Source organism: Orycteropus afer, unplaced genomic scaffold (genome assembly GCF_000298275.1).
Source record: "Orycteropus afer afer isolate SDZICR_OR568_19922 unplaced genomic scaffold, OryAfe1.0 scaffold00313, whole genome shotgun sequence".
Taxonomy (NCBI): domain Eukaryota; kingdom Metazoa; phylum Chordata; class Mammalia; order Tubulidentata; family Orycteropodidae; genus Orycteropus; species Orycteropus afer.
The window spans coordinates 2,126,753-2,143,773 of record NW_006921900.1 but is presented as its reverse complement, the minus strand read 5'-3'; the positions used below and the strand labels follow the sequence as shown (position 1 = coordinate 2,143,773).

Genomic DNA, 17,021 nt, shown 5'->3' with positions numbered 1-17,021 from the left:
TAAAGAAGGCCCAGGAGTGGAGGGAAAGATGATGAGGTTAGTTTAGTCTAGTTGAGTTCGAGTTGGCTGTAGAATTCCCAAGTGGAAATGGCCTGTAGGTAGTTAGTTGGCTATAAAGGCCTGGAGCCTGGTAGGAGGTCAGGGCTGGTGCTAGAATTATGAGAGTTGTTTCATTTGTGAGTTTCCTCTCCTCATCTGTGTCATAAACCTTAGGATGTCAGGGACTGGGTTGGATGCTTGTTACCTAGGTATGCATAGGCCATGAGCTTAACAAATGCTTGGAGAATGGGTGGGTCTGGGAGGCACCTTCATATGTCTGTGACAACAACAACTACGTTCTTGATTGTGCCATGGCAGCCCATGAAGTCTCTGTAGGGTGACTGTTGGGAAAGAGACTGTGATCATTAAATACAAGGGGGGAGCAAGAAGCAGGTGAGGGGGCAGCCAGATGCCAACAGGCAACTGCATTTGCCTTCACGAAACTCAGCTACACCAAAGAGCACTAAAGGTCCAAAACCCAACCAAACTCATTGTCATCAAGTTGATTCTAACTCCTAGTGGCACTATAGGATAGAGGAGAACTGCTCTATAGTATACATCAAAAAAAAAAAAAAAAGGAAAAAAAAAGAAAAAACAAAAAGGCTGTAAATCTTTACAGAAGCAAACTGCCACATCTTTCCCTTGTTGAGCAGCTGGTGGGTTTGAACTACTGACCTTTTGGTTAACAGCCCAGCGCTTTAACTACTGCACCATCAGGCTCCTCAGTACAAAGTACTCCAAAGCAAACTAATTGCCATCAAGTCGATTCTGACACATAGAGATCTTACAGAACAGGATGGAATTGTGTCATAGGTTTCCTAGGCTGTAATATTCGCAAGCAGACTGCCACATCTTCTTCCTGAGTGGAGGCTGGTGGATTCCAACTGCAAACCTTTCAGTTAGCAACTGAGTGCTTAACCATAGTGCCACAGGACTCCTTCCAAACAAAGTAAGTGCTCTATAAAGAACATCAGCTAAGGGCTATCAAGCCCTTGCCGTGGGCAAATCAGCTGACATTTATTTTTTTTCTTTTTTTTTTTTTATTAGGATTTGGGTGAAGATTTACAGAGTAAATTCACTTTTCATCAGCAATTCACATATACTTTGTCTCATGTCATTGACCAAAATTTACAATGCAGCAGCTCCCCTCCCACTTCCTCCCCATAGTAACCTCCTCCCAGTGTCCATCCCTTCATACTCTTCTGCACCCTGAGCTATCTCCCTGTGCATAAGCAGCCCTTCCTTCTCCCATGATTGTTCTCTCCAGGGCGTGTGTCTACTTGAGGTAAATGTTTAACTCACATGCCTGTACTTTGTTTGACTGGAAACCACAGTTGTGGGTTCAATTCCAGACCTGAAGGGCAGCTAGGGGCCATAGTCTCAGTGGTTACACCAGTCAGCTGACATTTAATAGCTCCTTAAATACCACCTTGAGGTAAACCCACTGCCACTGAGTCTATTCCAACTCATGTTGTTGTTGTTTGCCATCGAGTCGGCCCCGACTCATAGCGACCCCTCCTTGGGTTTCCGAGGCAGTATCACTACGGAAGTAGGAATGCCCAACCTTCCTTCCGAGGAGTGGCTGGTGGGTTTGAACCGCCAGCCTTCTGGTTAGCAGTCAAGTGCCTTAGCCACTATGCTACCAGAGCTCCTTTCCAACTCATAGTGACCCCAATTGGATTTCCAAGGCTATAGATTTTTATGGAAGTAGATTGTGTCATCTTCCTCCTGTGGAGCAGCTGATGGGTTTGAACCACTGACCATCTGGTTAGCTGTCAAACACCTTATCCATTACGCCACCTTTAGGTATTATTATTGTCCCTATTTTACAGACTGAGACATAGGGAAATTATGTAGTTTGCCTAATGTCATATAACTAGTAAGGAATGAAGCTGGGATGTGAACCATGCAGTCTGACTCAAGAGCAGGTTTCTCAACCTCAACACTAATGGCTTTCTGAGTTGAATAAATTTTGGTTGTACGGGGTTGTTATGAATTGTGTTCCCCCAAAATATATGTTGGAATCTTAACCGTAATCCATGTGAATGTAATCCATTTGGAAATAGACTTTTCTTTGTTATGTTAATGAGGTCTTATCAGTGGAGCACATGTTTTAGGTTAATTACTTTTGAGATATAAAAGGAGCATATTAGTAGCAGAGGAGCTCTGGTAGCATAGTGGCTAAGACACTTGCCTGCTAACCAGACAGCTGGCGGTTCAAACCCACCAGCCACTCCTCGGAAGGAAGGTTGGGCAATCCTACTTCCGTAGTGATACTGCCTTGGAAACCCAAGGAGGGGTCGCTATGAGTTGGGGCCGACTCGACGGCACATAACAACAACAACAACAACATTAGTGGCAGAAGCAAGCAAGTCCAGGTGGGGCAGATAGACGCCACCCTGCATGAAGACTGCCAAGGAACCAAGGAACAGAAGCTGAAAGAATCAAGAACTTTCCCCCACCATTGACAGAGAGACAAAGCCTTCCCCTAGAACTGGTACCCTGCATTTGAACTTCCAGCCTCCTAAACTGTAAGAAAATAAATTTCTGTTCATTAAAGCCACCTGTTTGTGTATTTCTGTTATAGAGGCATTAAATTAACTAAGACAGAGATTGTTATGCACCGTGGGGGTGTTGAACCCTTTCAAGACTGAATTATTTTCTGCTTTGAATTTTTTGTTGAAACTGTATCTTTTCAGTAATGGAAGGGACTTTGAATGAAATGAAAAAAATTTTTCTGAGGTCTTATGAATTTTGATAGCTAGTGAGACACATATCTCCTGAGGGGTTTCTAGTGCTGGGGTTGGTGGGATGAGGCCTGTTTCTTCAGATTCACACAGTTACACAGGTCCCCACTGGATGGCAGCATGCACTAAAAGTGGGATAAGAACTTCCCACTAAACCCCAGAGGTGGAAAATGCAGGTGGGCACCGTAAGTGTCATGGGCTACAAAAGCATTAACAGCTTCCCTGGCCTTTACCCATTAGATGCCAGAGTCAGACTCCCCCCAGTTGTGACAACAAAAATTGTCTCCAGACATTGTCAAATGTCCCCTGAAGAGTGAATGAATGAAACACATCAAAACTCACTGTTCACCCTGAGATAGAATAGATTTATTAGCAAGAGGTAATCAGGAAACATATATTTTTACAAAAATGGAAATTTGTTTTTTCCAAACAAGCTGTAAGTTGAAATATTTTAGGACTTGAAATAGAATTCTCATACCACTAGGTATTGCTTACAGCAAAAGTTGTCTGTTTGTTGTAGTGGAGCATGCCTGCCACTTTAGAGTTAACCTGTGTTTCCTATACTGTACAATGTAAAAAATAAATGGTAATATTCACAGAATAAGCACTACAGTACTATATTCCTGCTAGAAGGCATTTAGACAGGACTACAGTATATGCAATAAAAACACTTGGTTATTGATTTCCTAATTCTACAGTGTGGTACTAATTCTCACAAGGTATACAGACTTCGAGCATCTCAACATAAGCTTGCGTTAGGCAGCTAAAAGAGTAACAGTAATATTTTTGTGTTCTCGACTTCCAGTGGATGCTGGGCAGCGGTCCAAGTCGACATGACTTTGGGTTGTGACTCCATTTCCCTTGGGAAGTCCCAGGGCCTCGTCCAGTTTGACTGAGTCAGCTATTCATGCTATCGGATGTTATCCTAGTGCAAGGAACAACGTAGTGTCTGAACGAGATCGTGGTGTTGGTGTTGAGTGGCATGGTTCTCAGCGGTGAGGACTCCCTTCCATCCAGGTTACTGGGAGATGGAGAGTTTTGAGACCTGCGATTTTGGCTGAAAAAGCTGCTTTGGAAATTGGCATCACCATCAGCGGAAAGATTTGTTAATGACTGACCGGACTTCAGGGTATGGTTTTCCCCCCTCCCATCTCCCTCCCACCCCCCCACCCAGTTATAACAACTACATGGAACATGCTGGGAGGGTGCCTGGGTGGCCAACTCAACCCAGGGGCCTGGGCTGGGGAAGGACGGAAGCAGGATTGGTGCTTAAGATTTGTGTATGCATGGGTTCTGTTATCCCTTCTGAGAAGAGTGAAGGATCTAGGCAGGACAGACTAAGAGTACAGTTGTTGAAAAGAAACAGGCACTGCAGGAGACAGGGGTGGAATGAGTGGGTGAAGTCTTAAACGATGCAGAAATTCCTATTCCAGGTCTACAGGAATCTAAGAACAAGAACAGATTTGTATTCTTGGAGCAGCACATACTAAAGAAGGAAATCCAGAGAAACCAAACAAATATGTACATTATCATATAGCAAGTGTACATTGGGGCAGCTGGGTCTGAGCTGGGACAGCTTCAGGTTGGAAGTTTTGGTTCTATACGGAGAGAAGACTCGTAGAGGCTTTCTTCATCCATTACAAAAGATTGGTCCAGTAAATACTGAGTTACCTGAAAAAAAAGAAAAGAAGAGAAAGAGTGGCAGGGTTATGGGGCCTCCATTATATACTGACTGTGGACACCAGGTGTCTTGTGGGAACCAGAGTTGAACAAGGCTCAGGTTGGCACATGAGGCAAAAATCACTGAGTTAAGCAGTGCTTTGTCTTAATATTAAAATCAGTGGTGGTTCAGTGGTTTCCCTTCCACATGGGAAACCCAGGCTTGATTCCTGGCCAATGCACCTCATAGGCGGTCTCCACCTGTTTCTCAGTGGGGGCTTGCATGTTGCTATGATGTTGGGCAGGTTTCAGTGGAACTTTCAGAATAAGATAGACTAGGAAGAAAGGAAGGAGCTCTGGAGGTGTAAAACCAAAAAACCAAACCCAATGCCATTGAGTTGATTCCGACACATAGTGACCCTGATTGGGTTTCCAAGGCAGTAAATCTTTATAGAGCAGATTGTCCCATCTTCCTTCTGTGGAGTGGCTGGTGGGTTTGAATTGCCAGCCTCCTGATTAGCAGTCAAATGCCTTAGGCATTAGGTGGTGTCATGGTTAACAATATGGCTGCTAACCAGAAGGATGGCATTTGAACCCACCAGCTGCTCTGAGGAAGAACAATGAGTCAGTCTTCTTCCTTAAAGATTTATAGCCTTGGAAACCCTATGGAACAGTCTATCTGTTCTATAGGGTTGCTATGAGTTGGAATTGACTCAGTGGCAGGGGTATGTTGGGTGGGAAGAAAGATCCAGCTATCTCTTCCCCAAATCAGCCAATTAAAAGCCTCTAGAGCAAGCACAGCTATCTGATCAGCAACCAAGCAACCAATCACGGGGATGGTGCAGGACCAGGCAGCATTTCATTCTGTTGTGCATGGGTTGCCATCGGAGGTGTAAGGTGTGCCAGGTATGACATGTGCCCTGGGCACTACTTGAAGGGGGGCACCTCTGAGCAGTTTCTATTAACCATCACAGTTTCCATTGTCAGCTGTGAGAGATCGTTCAGCAAATTAAAACTAAGACTTTCGTATTTGAAAGCCTCCATGGGTAAAGGCAGACTGTGTGATCTTGCTCTGCCGAGTGTAGAAACTGAAAAAAAAAAAAAAAAAAGACTTTGAGCACACCACAGACCAATTTTCACCCATGAAAGCAAGGAAGGTGCAGTTGTAATTTTCATGTAGTGCCATAATTTGCTAAGTAAAAGATTAATGAGCTTGCATCTTTGAGCTGATATTCTGGCAAAGTTATCTAAAAGATGGATGTCAGATGTTTGGACAGTGCTTGCCATGGGCATTACTTTCTGTAGATATGCCTCTAGTTGCCATGAATGGAGGCATGAAGGCAGCTAACAACAGTAGTCAAAATTACCTTGGCTGTGATTTCTTAGGTTGAGCTCTAGATGAGGTGTTTTGAGTCCATGTTTCTTTAAAAAATATATCTAAAAATATTGTAAAATCTAGGTGGTGAGTGTATGGGGTCCACTACACATTCCTTCCAATGTTTTTGTATATTCTAAAAGGTTCATAATACAATGTTGGGAAGACATATATTTAAACATTAGGATTGTACACTACTGTGAGATGTTTGCTCCAAGAGAGGCAAGTGGGGACTGAGGCTGTGTGAAGAAGAACCTCCTCTTTGTCCCCTCACTTGGCTCACTCTGGGGCAAAATCTGAAAGTGGACAATCAGGGCAATTCACCCACGGGATCTGAATTACTCTTTTTCTTCTTCTGCCCTCAGGTACTCCTGCTCCCAAGTGGGGAGCTGAATTCCTGTGCATTAATTGTGCAACGAGAGATTAGAGAGAGAGCCTCACAGGCAGCCTCCAGCCCCAAAGAGAGTCTCTATTTGTCCACTGTTTGCTTGCATTTCCCCATAGAAACTATTATGGCTTGAATTGCATCCCCAAAAAGAAACATTAAGCCCTAACCCCTATACTTATAAATCAGTGTGATTTGGACAATAGCGTTTTCTTTTGTTATGTTCATGAGGCCATAGCAGAGTAGGACAGGTCTGATCGAATCCCTTCAGCAAGATGTCTTATAAAAAGAGCAGAATAGACACAGACACAGACCTCTCCTCCCCCATAGATACCCCCACAGAGGTAAAAGACCACGTTAAGAGCTCCCTGCAAGGCAAGGAACAGCCCAGAAAAGCCTAAGGGTACAGAAGCTGAAAGAGACAAGGATCTTCCCCTAGAGCCGACAGAGAGAGCCTTGTTGTTGTTGTTGTTATGTGCCGTCGAGTCAAACCTGACTCATAGCGACCCCTCCTTGGGTTTCAGAGGCAGTATCACTACGGATAGTAGGATTGCCCAACCTTCCTTCCGAGGAGTGGCTGGTGGGTTTGAACCGCCAGCCGTCTGGTTAGCAGGCAAGTGTCTTAGCCACTATGCTACCAGAGCTCCTAGCCCTGTTCATATCCTTAATCCAGACTCCTAGTCTCCACAACCAGAGCACTGGTGCCATAGTGCCTAAGGCATTTGACTGCTAACCAGGAGATTGGTGGTTCAAATCCACCAGCCACTCCTTGGAAGGAAGGTTGGGTAATCTAGTTCTGTAGAGACACTGCCTCAGAAACCCAAGGAGGGTTCGCTATGAGTCGGATCCGACTCAACGGTATGAGTTTTTTTTTTTTTTGGTTTAGTCTCCACAACTGTGAGGAAATAGATTTCCGTTTTTAAAGCCATCTACTAGTAGTATTTGTGTTACAGCAGTACTAGGAACTAAGACAGAATTCCAGGAAAAAACCAAAATAAAACAATGAAATTTCTTCTCATGTCTGAGAATCTTCTGATCAACGCTTGAGAAGAACCGAATCTTTGTTGCTTGATGTCTTGGCTAATTGACTTTACCTGCTACTGTGATGGACAGACACTGTTGTCCATATGCTGATTAATGATTATTACATCTGACTCATGACCCATTCCCAGCATCAATGGGAAGAGGGCTTCAGATATCTACTTTAACCCACAAACCAAAACCGGTTGTCTTTGAGTTGAGTTTGACTCATGGCAGCCGCATGTGTTACCGGAGTAACATACATACGGTTTTCAGTGGTTGATTTTTCAGAAGTAGGTCATGAGGCCTTTCTTCTGAGGCACCTCTGGATAGATCAAGCCTCTAAACTTTTGGTTAGCAGCTGAATGTGTTAACCATTTTCACCACTCAGGGATTCCCTTTCAGATGACTGGCTAGATAAATGGATCTCTTTGTAGCAGTAAGAAAGAATGAGGAAGCTTCTTGCATCCATTAGGGAATGATCTCTGTGATAATGTTTTTAAAGGAAAAAGACTGATGCAGAGCAGTGTAAAGTATACTACATTATAGTAAACAAAGTTTGCTTGAGGTTGCATAGACACAAGAAACTGATGACTACCTTACAAGAGATGCTAAAGGGAGTCCTTTGGACAGAGAAGCAACAACAGCCAGCAACAACTGACCATTAACACACATGATGATATAACCCAGAAACCAACTCAGCTATGGAAGTATCCGAAGTAAATAAGCCTACAAGATTGTAAACAGGGAACTAGAGACATCAATTGACAAATGAGGGCAACAACAAACCAAAAAGAGGGAAAAAACTGTGTCGTTACAGAACTTCTAGATGGTAGGAATGTCAAGACAACTACAAGATAGAATGGACTGTTCTGAAGTTGGGAAGAAAACGATAAATCACAGGGTAACTTCAAAGAAAAATGATAACACAAAATAAAAAATAAAACACATCACATCAAAATAAAAAAGAGGACTAGCATAAATATTTAGCAAATACTAAAACAATAGCAATGAAGGAAGTGATAATATGATTCATAAACAAAATGAGCTCAGCATAGATAATTATATGGAACAAAGAAATCGACACCACGAAAAAGTACATAACAAAAATGACAGCAACAAATTCATATTTGTTGGTAATTACGTGTCTGGCAAGGGACTTGTCCCTAAGATTTATAGAAAACTCCAATGCCTCAACACCAAAGGAATTAATCCAATTGAAAAATGGGGAGAAGACATGATTAGACACTTCACCAAGGAGGATATTCAGGTGGCCAGCTAAGACATGAAGAGATGCTCACAATCATTGGCCATCAGAGAGATGCAAATCAAAACAACAATGAGATACTGTCTCGCCCCAGCAGGGATGGCAAGGTTCAAAGAGACAGAAAATAACAAATGCTGGTGGAGATGTGGAAAGATTACGACTCTCATACACTGCTGGTGGGACTGTGAAGTGATACAACCACTGTGGAAAGCAGTCGTGATTCCTTAGAAAACTGGAATTGGAGATACCATTTGATCCAGCAATCCCATTACTAGGTATATATCCTAGAGAAGTGAGAGCCAGGACAGGAACAGAAATATGCACACTCATGTTCATCGCAGCACTATTTACAATAGCAAAAAAATGGAAACAACCTACGTGCCCATCAGCGGAAGAGTGGATGACCAAACTATGGTACACACACATAATGGAATCCTATGCAGCACTAAATAATAATGTAGAGTCTGCAAAACACTGCATAATATGGATGAACTTGGAGGACGTTATGCTGAGTGACATAAGTCAACCACAAAAGGACAAATATAGTATCAGTTTGTTGTTGTGGAGGGTCAAGGAAAGGTTTATATATGGAGGGAAACTTTCTTTGTTGGTTGCCAGGGCTGGGAGGGGAAGGGAGGGAACACTTAAAAAAAAAAAAAAAAAAAAAAAGCATTGACCCATGTCACTTCAGTTTTGTGTATTTCACTGTACATAAATTATATTTAAATAAAATGCATTTTTTTTTTTAAAGAAGAAACTGATGACTTAGTTGCCATGTGGCTGGGGACTTTTCACTGTGCCTCCTTTTATATCTGTGAATTTTGTAGCTTGTGAATGTACTGCCTTTCAAAAAAGATGTTATAATATTTGCCTCCTAGGAGCTGTTCCTTGCTTTGGGGGAGATTGAAAACATGATTATAAATCATCCTATGGCAGACAAAAGGAGCTCTGGTGGTGTAGTGTCTAAGGCATCTGACTGCTAACCAGAAGGTTGGTGGTTCAAACCCACCAGCTGCTCGGTGGAAGGAAGATGGGGCAATCTACTTTTGTAAAGATTTACCACCTTGGAAATCCAATGGGGTCAGAACGGACTTGATGGCAGTGAGTTTCGTTTTGGTGGTTTTCTGGTGGTGCAGTGGTTAGGCTGCTAACCAAAAGTTCAGTGGTTTGAACCCACCAGCCACTTCACAGAAGAAAGATGGGCAGTCTGCTTCTGTAAAGATTTATAGCCTTGAACATTTACATTAGGCAGATACACCCCTTGGAGGGATCAATCCTAGGAGAACAGAAGGGCAGTGTTTGCACAGGGAGATAGTGGGGGGTGGGGCAGGAGTGCATTGGAAGAAAGACACAGGGAAGAGGTAACTACAGGGAAGAAGTGGGAAGAAAGCTGTTACATTGTGAGGAATTGCAGTCAATGTCATGAAACAAAATGTGTATAAACTGCTGTACGGAAAACGAATTTGCTCTGTAAACTTTCACCCAAATCACAATTAAAAAAAAAAAAAAAGAGAAGATTTACAGCCTTGGAAACCCAATGGGAGTTGCTATGAGTCAGAATCAACTCAGTGGCAGTGAGTTTGGTTTGGATGGTAGAGAAAATCAGACAAGTTTGGAGGGAAAATTTGCCTCTAAGCAGGAAACAAGGAATAGGGAGGGCATCCCCAAAAAGAGACACTGAGCAGGGCCCAAGAGGATTCGAGAAGGGAAAGTGCTTGAGGGTGGAGGGAAAAGGGAGGAAGATGGTTTAGACAGAGCATCTGTGATAAAGTGAGAATGACTGTGAAGATGCAGCCTGCTTACCTTTGCTTGGTGTTCTATTTTGTAGGCAGTTTGTTGAAACTGGCGAATCTCTCGGATAATATGGGATATCTGTGAGAAGGAAGGAGAGTTTTAGAAGACAGCTTGCTCTATTAATGCCATCCCCCCACTTTGTGGAAGTACAGAAGGAGCATTAAAGCAGTGAAGCCCCAAGTCAGTCTCTTAATTCACATCACGTTGCCTCCTAGTAGATCCCACTGGGACATCATGATTTTCTTCAAATCAGTGACCGCTTCCAAGGGTGAAATCCGTCAAGACCCTTATGCTCCATGATTGAGTAGGGGGGAAAAAGAAAAGGATCCCGTTCAATCAGTGATGTGAACCATCCCCCACCGCCAGAACAGATCCCCATGGCTCCAGCAGAAGTTGGAGGCCCTTGCTACTTTCTCAGTGCCCACCGCGTGCAGGCCACAATGCTCAGAGGCTTTCTTCCTTTCAGTAGGAAAGTGCCTCAAACTTATGTCTAACAGAGAAATCTTTTTATCAAACAAAGTGTTAAGTGAAAGCCCAATCTACAAATCAGATAAAAATGGGTGTTCTCTGATTGTAGTAGGAGATGGAGAAGGGGTTTCCTAGAAATCCTGTTCCCTGCTCAGAGGGTCTCCCTGCCCCAACTTCCAGGCAACAACCTTTGGAAACTACTATGTAGGAGGTGCTGCATATGAGCTAGTGAGTTTACTTGGACCATATAAAGCAAGTGTTGACATGTATAATGGAGCCTTGGGTGATGTTAGTTGTTAATGTGCTCTACCACTAATTAAAGGGTCAGAGATTTGAGTCCACCCAGAGGGGCCTTGGCAGAAAGGCCTGGTGATGCAAAAAATCAGCCACTGAAACCCTATGATCCCGAAATATCCCTTGAAATCTTCCTAAAACCAAACAATAGTTTAGCTTAAATAGTAAAACAGGTCTTCCTTGAGAATTATGCTCTTCTGGGAGCCCTGGTGGCGTAGTGCCTAAGGCACTTGACTGCTAACCAGAAGCCTGGCGGTTCAAACCCACCAGCCACTCCTCCGAAGGAAGATGGGGCAATTTACTTCCATAGTGATACTGCCTTGGAAACCCAAGGAGGGGTCGCTATGAGTTGGGTTCGACTTGATGGCATATAACAACAACAACGACAACAAGAGATCTATCTATATGGATCAAATGGCCAAAAGCAACTTGAAAGATCCAATAGGAATCTTAGGGGGCAGTGAGTTTATGTCAGTGGTGGAGGAATAATTCAGGAAAGGAGGGTGAGAGTAGTTGTACAACTTGAAGAAAGTAATCAATGCCACAGAATCGTACATGTAGGAACTGTTGATTTGGTGTGAGTTGTGGTGTAATCAATGTATATTCTCAACAGTAACACCAAAATAAAGAAAATTTACAAAGGATTTTGAAAAACAAAAAACAAAAAACAAACAACCCTATGGAACACAGTGCTACTGGGACACACATGGGGTCACCATGAGTTGGAGTATACTCAATGGCAACTTTTTTTTTCTTAAATATGAACAACATCTTATGGGATGGAGAGGGGTATGGTCCTTGCGGTTTCTAGCCTAGGTCCACCTGGCTGCAGCCCACGCTGAAGCTGGAAGGCCAGGGGGAAAATGTGCAGGGTTTGAAGATAGACAGACTCCCCCCCCTCCCCACTCTGTTCTTTACTTGGGAGGTGACCTTGGGCTGGTACTTGACCTCTCCAAGCCTCTGTCTGCTCATCTGTAAGGTGGAGAACAGAGGCATATCTAGGCTATGGCAGGTAAGGCATGTGCCCTGGGTGCCATTTGAGGGGGGGTGCCAGTGAGAAGTTGTGGTTTCCATGGGCAGCTGTGAGAGATCATTCAGCAATATAAAACTAATTGCCATAGGCGCTATTTTCTGTAGGTACATCTTTGGTGGAGAACCCACTTCTCAGATTGTCAGGAGTGAAGTCTCAGGGCCTACCAAATGCTAACTGCGCATTAATGACAGTGAAGGTTCTTATTGAGAAGCTAGATTCAGGCTCTCAAATGGGTGTACCATTGTCTAGCAAGCTCAGCCTGGGGGGCAGAACTTAGGTGGACCCAGGGCTGGAATTTGGGTTTTAATACGTCCACCCTGCCCCGCAGTGGGAAACGTACCATTCTCATCTTGGAGAAGTTGACCAGGCCATCTTCTGTGTAGTTGGGTGTCCCCTCTTCGATGAAGGCCAGGTCAGTGAGGTACATTCCCAGGTAAGGGACACAGGGAGGGTCACAACTTCAAAGCAAATGGCATTAACAACAATTTTTCACTTAAAAACACAAGACTGTACTAAGAACATCCTACATACATTTTTTTACTTTGCTAGAGGCAAAGGGATTCCTATTCACCAAGCATTATGGTATGCTCTTGGGAACTGGGTCTGAGGGTCAGTCTTCTGGATGGTGGGGGTGACTTGGTGCTAACTGGGGCCTTTCACACAGGATGGCTCTTCTTGGTCAGATGTCCCCTTCTTCCTCTAGCCAGAAGGCACTCCTTGATTTCTCTGCCCTCTGTCTCCCAGACCCTGTCCCTTTGGCACTGACCAAGAAACTTGCTGTCACCAGCCCCCTCCCAGACCACCTTTCCTTTCTGTTTCACCAGTGAAATTCTCCATCCAAACCCTACCCCAGAATCTCCCCTAGAGGGCTTTTCTGCCTCACCCCATTCCTACCAGTCACCACTAGTCACCTTACTCTGTCTCCTTCCCACTGTCTACACCAGACTACACATCTCTGATTTGTGGCTCTGAAGTAGGGGCTCCTGTTACTACTCTGTCCTGGGGTTGGCAGTGCTTGTCCTGGTGTCCCTGAGGGGAGGTGCTGAATAAGGGGGTGATTCTGTGATGGAGTCCAGTGGCCACTATCTTCTGGCAGGGCTTCATTTAACTCCTTCAGGGAGACTCTTTGTATAGTGCCCCACAGACTCCTTTCAGCTCAGCACACAGATGCAGGTGACCCTCATTTCCAGCCCATCCCACCTTTGCTCATGGCCACTTGGCAGTCTTGCCTCTCCAGAGGAAGATGAGGCAGGGAGGGGTGGTGGAGCAAGAACAGAAACCTGGCCTTTCCCTTGCTTTCTTATTGTGTGATCCTGGGCCTGTCCTTTCCCTCTCCAGTCTTCAGACTCAAAAGCACTAAGACAATTTTAGGTGGCTTGAGAACTTATTAAATGACATTGGTTCATATGGTGAGAAATTTTCATTTTTTCCACCAGTGCTCAAGGAGAGAGCCTCAGTTTAGTGGTAGTTTGGTTTTGATATTTTTCAACACTCACCCATTTCCTCCTCACATTTTTTATTTTTATCTTTTTGAAAACAAATAGCAATAGGCCTCAGGATCAGAGAGCTGGCAAACATTAGTCCTAACATTGTTTTGTTTTCATCTCATTTATTTTTTATGGTAACCTTATATTTAATGGTGAATATGCTGGTTTTCCTTTTGTCATGATAATAAGTTTTTCCTCTTATTTAAGTTTATTTTGAGGAAAAAAATGAGTTCATTTAAAGGACACGCACATAAGGAAGCACAAATACAGTTAGCACATGGTGTGGCAAAGTTGTTAAGGAGGTGGACACTAGACTTTTAAGATACAGTGAGTGGAAGAATTGTTTTTCAAATATTAGGTTGTGACCCTTTCATGGGTGTTGAGATCAGTCTAGTGGGTCTTCATCAGATTTTTTTGTTTTTAAAAGTTAAAAGTAAAGAGTTTTTATTGAGAGGCAAGATGATTTGCAAATTGAGACTCACAAGGTCCAGAAGATTCTGAGCTATGGGATGCAAAGAGGAGAAAGTTCAAGGAGCTTTTATAAAAAAATAGAAGGAACTTCAGTAAAAATTCAGTTATTGGCTGACATTTAGGTTACAAAGTTGGATGAGGGTATATCTGATTGGTAGAAGATTACATGTTTCCAAAAATTATTTTTTTCTTTTGATCAGATTTTTAATAATAATAATAATAAACTGGAGTAGAACAGAAAATATCAGAGTTCCTTTACAGAATAAAGGTCTATATTGTTTTGTGAAATTCTGTCCCTGCTATGCATATGTACTAGATTGTAATGTCAAATATATTCTGACTGTGGGTTGTGATAAAAAATATGGGTCAGATTTAAGGAAGGAAGCAGCCTGTGTCTGAGGGGGCTGAGGGACTTTGGGGCTTTTAACCTTTTTATTGCTAAATAAATGACAGCTCGTTGGTCTAGGGGTATGATTTCTCACTTTGGATACAAGAGATTCTGGGTTCAAATCCTCTGTCAGCTCTAGTTTTGGGAGCTCTGGTGGCGTAGTGCCTAAGGTATTTGACTGCTAACCGGAAAGCTGGTGGTTCAAACCCACCAGCCACTCCTCGGAAGGAAGACTGGGCAATCTACTTCCGTAGAGGTACTGCCTTGGAAACCCAAGGGGGAGTCGCTTGAGTTGGAATTGACTCCACGGCAGTGAGTTTGGTTTTTTGGTTTACTGTTAAATATAAGAAACATAGGAAATGGCTTAAATTAAATGTAGACCATGAGGGGGGAAAAAGTATGGGTCACAGTGGTCACTGTCAGACCTTTCAGGGTCCTTCTGGCCTTTACAGTGCATGATGATAATATACCTAACTTTTCCATTTCTTCTCCATCTTCCTCCAAGTCTAAAGCACAAGACTTGTGGATTTGATGGAAAAATAATTCAAGGACCTGAAACCAGGTCACTCTGGAGATGGTAGGGCGAAGTAGTTTGTAGACTCACAGGTTCTGAATGGCGTGCTCCCTCTTCACCCTGCCACCTTTGCGTGTGCCCCATGTGCATTAAAAAACCTCTCTTCTTGGATTGAAGGGAGACGTGAGGCCAAGTGCCTGCAAGCTGACTGTGCATGGTGGCAGGGTTCAGAAAGTTTCTGAAACACTGAAGGCCTTCCAGGGTCTCTGATCACCCAAACCAGTGAGAACCCTATGGTGGGGCTCAGGTGGGGGCTTATCTGATCACTGAAGTGGATTTCCCTGAGGTATTGAGGTTCACAACGGTTGCAGGAAGGTGAAAGCTTTGCAATGTGACCATTTACAACGGCACCCTTTGCCCTAGAACCAAACATCCGTCTCTGCTTACTACCTTCTTAGTGAGAAGCCTCAGAGGAGGGGCATGGAGAACACAGACCTAATCAATTCAATGACACACACATACACATATGGCAAATCTACATACATAACCAACAAACCAAAATCCAGAGCCATGCAGGTAAGTGTATGGGGTTGTCAGAGTGGCCAGGGTTGGGGTGGGGGACAGGTGAGGGGTAGAGAGCCAGTGGAACTCACCGCAGCTCAGGGACCGAATCATGAGCATCTGAGTGATGGGAAACATGGAGCTGGAGGCTTTATGTAGGCAAAATACCCCAGCATTTGGTTACCTCTGAACTTCCTATATGGGCATCTGGCCTCTCTTAGGTGGGATCCTTACCCTCAGTGAGCTTGTCCAACAAAGCTTACTTGGAGATATTTAAATCCTCTGTTGGCCAAATCCTCGGAGTGTCTCTGTCTGATGTTTTAGGGAGCAGAGGGAAAAGTGCCCCGCCCCCAATTTGCAAAGCTGCGTCTGGTTTTCTGGGCAGTGGCCAGAGGGTGCACACCAGTGCCTGGTGACTCCTGGCACCCCAGCCCCAACTTGCTGTTTCTATCTACCAAGAAGTTCCTGATTATGTCAAGTGGAATGATAGACATCAAGTGGTGCTGGCTACTGAAAGCAAGATGTGCATCCTGGCTATATTGAACCCCAGGAAACAGGGGTGGTGACAAGCACCTGTGCCCACCCTGCCTTCCTCCCTCACCCTTCTCCCTTCTCTGCATCACCCCAGTTGTGGGTCAGAGCCCTCTCTCTTGCAAGTCTCTGCTGGCTCTGGTCGGGGCCTCCCCTTCTCCTATCTTGAGGCCACTTGAAGGGCATTCAGGGAGGGAGCAGATATAGCACTTGGGACTGACTGGGCTGTGTGGGGTGAATCCCTTTGGGTCAGGGTCCAAGGTTCTGGTACATGTTGCAGGGCAATTAGTTACTGAAATTTTGAAGAAAAAAATGTAATGGAGAGCAGAGATCAATCCTGCTTTTTTGTTTCCTGTACACTGACTGCTTTACTATGTTATCAGCAGGAGACCAGGACTTGGTTATGTGGTCACAAGCAGAAAATGAAGATAGAAACATACATAGTTGGCCTTCTAGGAGCCCTTGGAAATCTGGAACTCTAGAACTTTAGCCTTCAAACTCTCCATATCCACATGGAAGCATGGAATCTCTCCCCATTTGGAGGGTGCCTTGGGGATGGCTTGATGGTCAGCTAGCTGACTACCTTCTCCATAGTTATTTCCCACCCTTAATTTAGGGGAACAAAAGGGAAAAGCTGTCAATGTAGCACCCTACAATGAAAACCTGCCCCTTTTGTTTCTCCAAATGAAGTGCTTTCTATTCAAATTAAAGACAAAAGGTGCAGCTATTCAAATGTATGTTGGGTTGAGATTAGACAAGGCAGGCAGGCAGAACTGGAACCAACCCCCAAAGGGTTCATGACCATATCTTATTGCTAAATTCAGTTCTCTGTCAAATTTTGCAGCGTGAAGGAAACTGAGAGGAGGAAATGGTCCCATGGGCTCCACAGGGTGTAGGTTTGGGTATTGAGAAAGAGAGATGAAGTCACTTTTGGGGTGCTTGGGTAATTGACTGAAGGGACACACATAAGGGTTGGAGGCAGGCCAGA

General features: G+C 44.0%; 1 protein-coding gene across 1 annotated transcript in view; it reads right to left on the bottom strand.

Moving 5' to 3' along the window:
• Positions 1 to 4,364: 4,364 nt before the first annotated feature.
• The window catches only part of RASGRF1 (Ras protein specific guanine nucleotide releasing factor 1), a 132,019-nt gene continuing 119,362 nt past the window's right edge, over positions 4,365 to 17,021 (bottom strand). Inside the window, exons 25-27 of the mRNA XM_007951826.2 lie at positions 12,422 to 12,539; positions 10,296 to 10,364; positions 4,365 to 4,457 (exon numbers count right to left, since the gene is read on the bottom strand). Coding sequence (XP_007950017.1) covers positions 4,365 to 4,457; positions 10,296 to 10,364; positions 12,422 to 12,539 — 280 coding nt within the window. The remainder of the gene's footprint in view (positions 4,458 to 10,295; positions 10,365 to 12,421; positions 12,540 to 17,021) is intronic.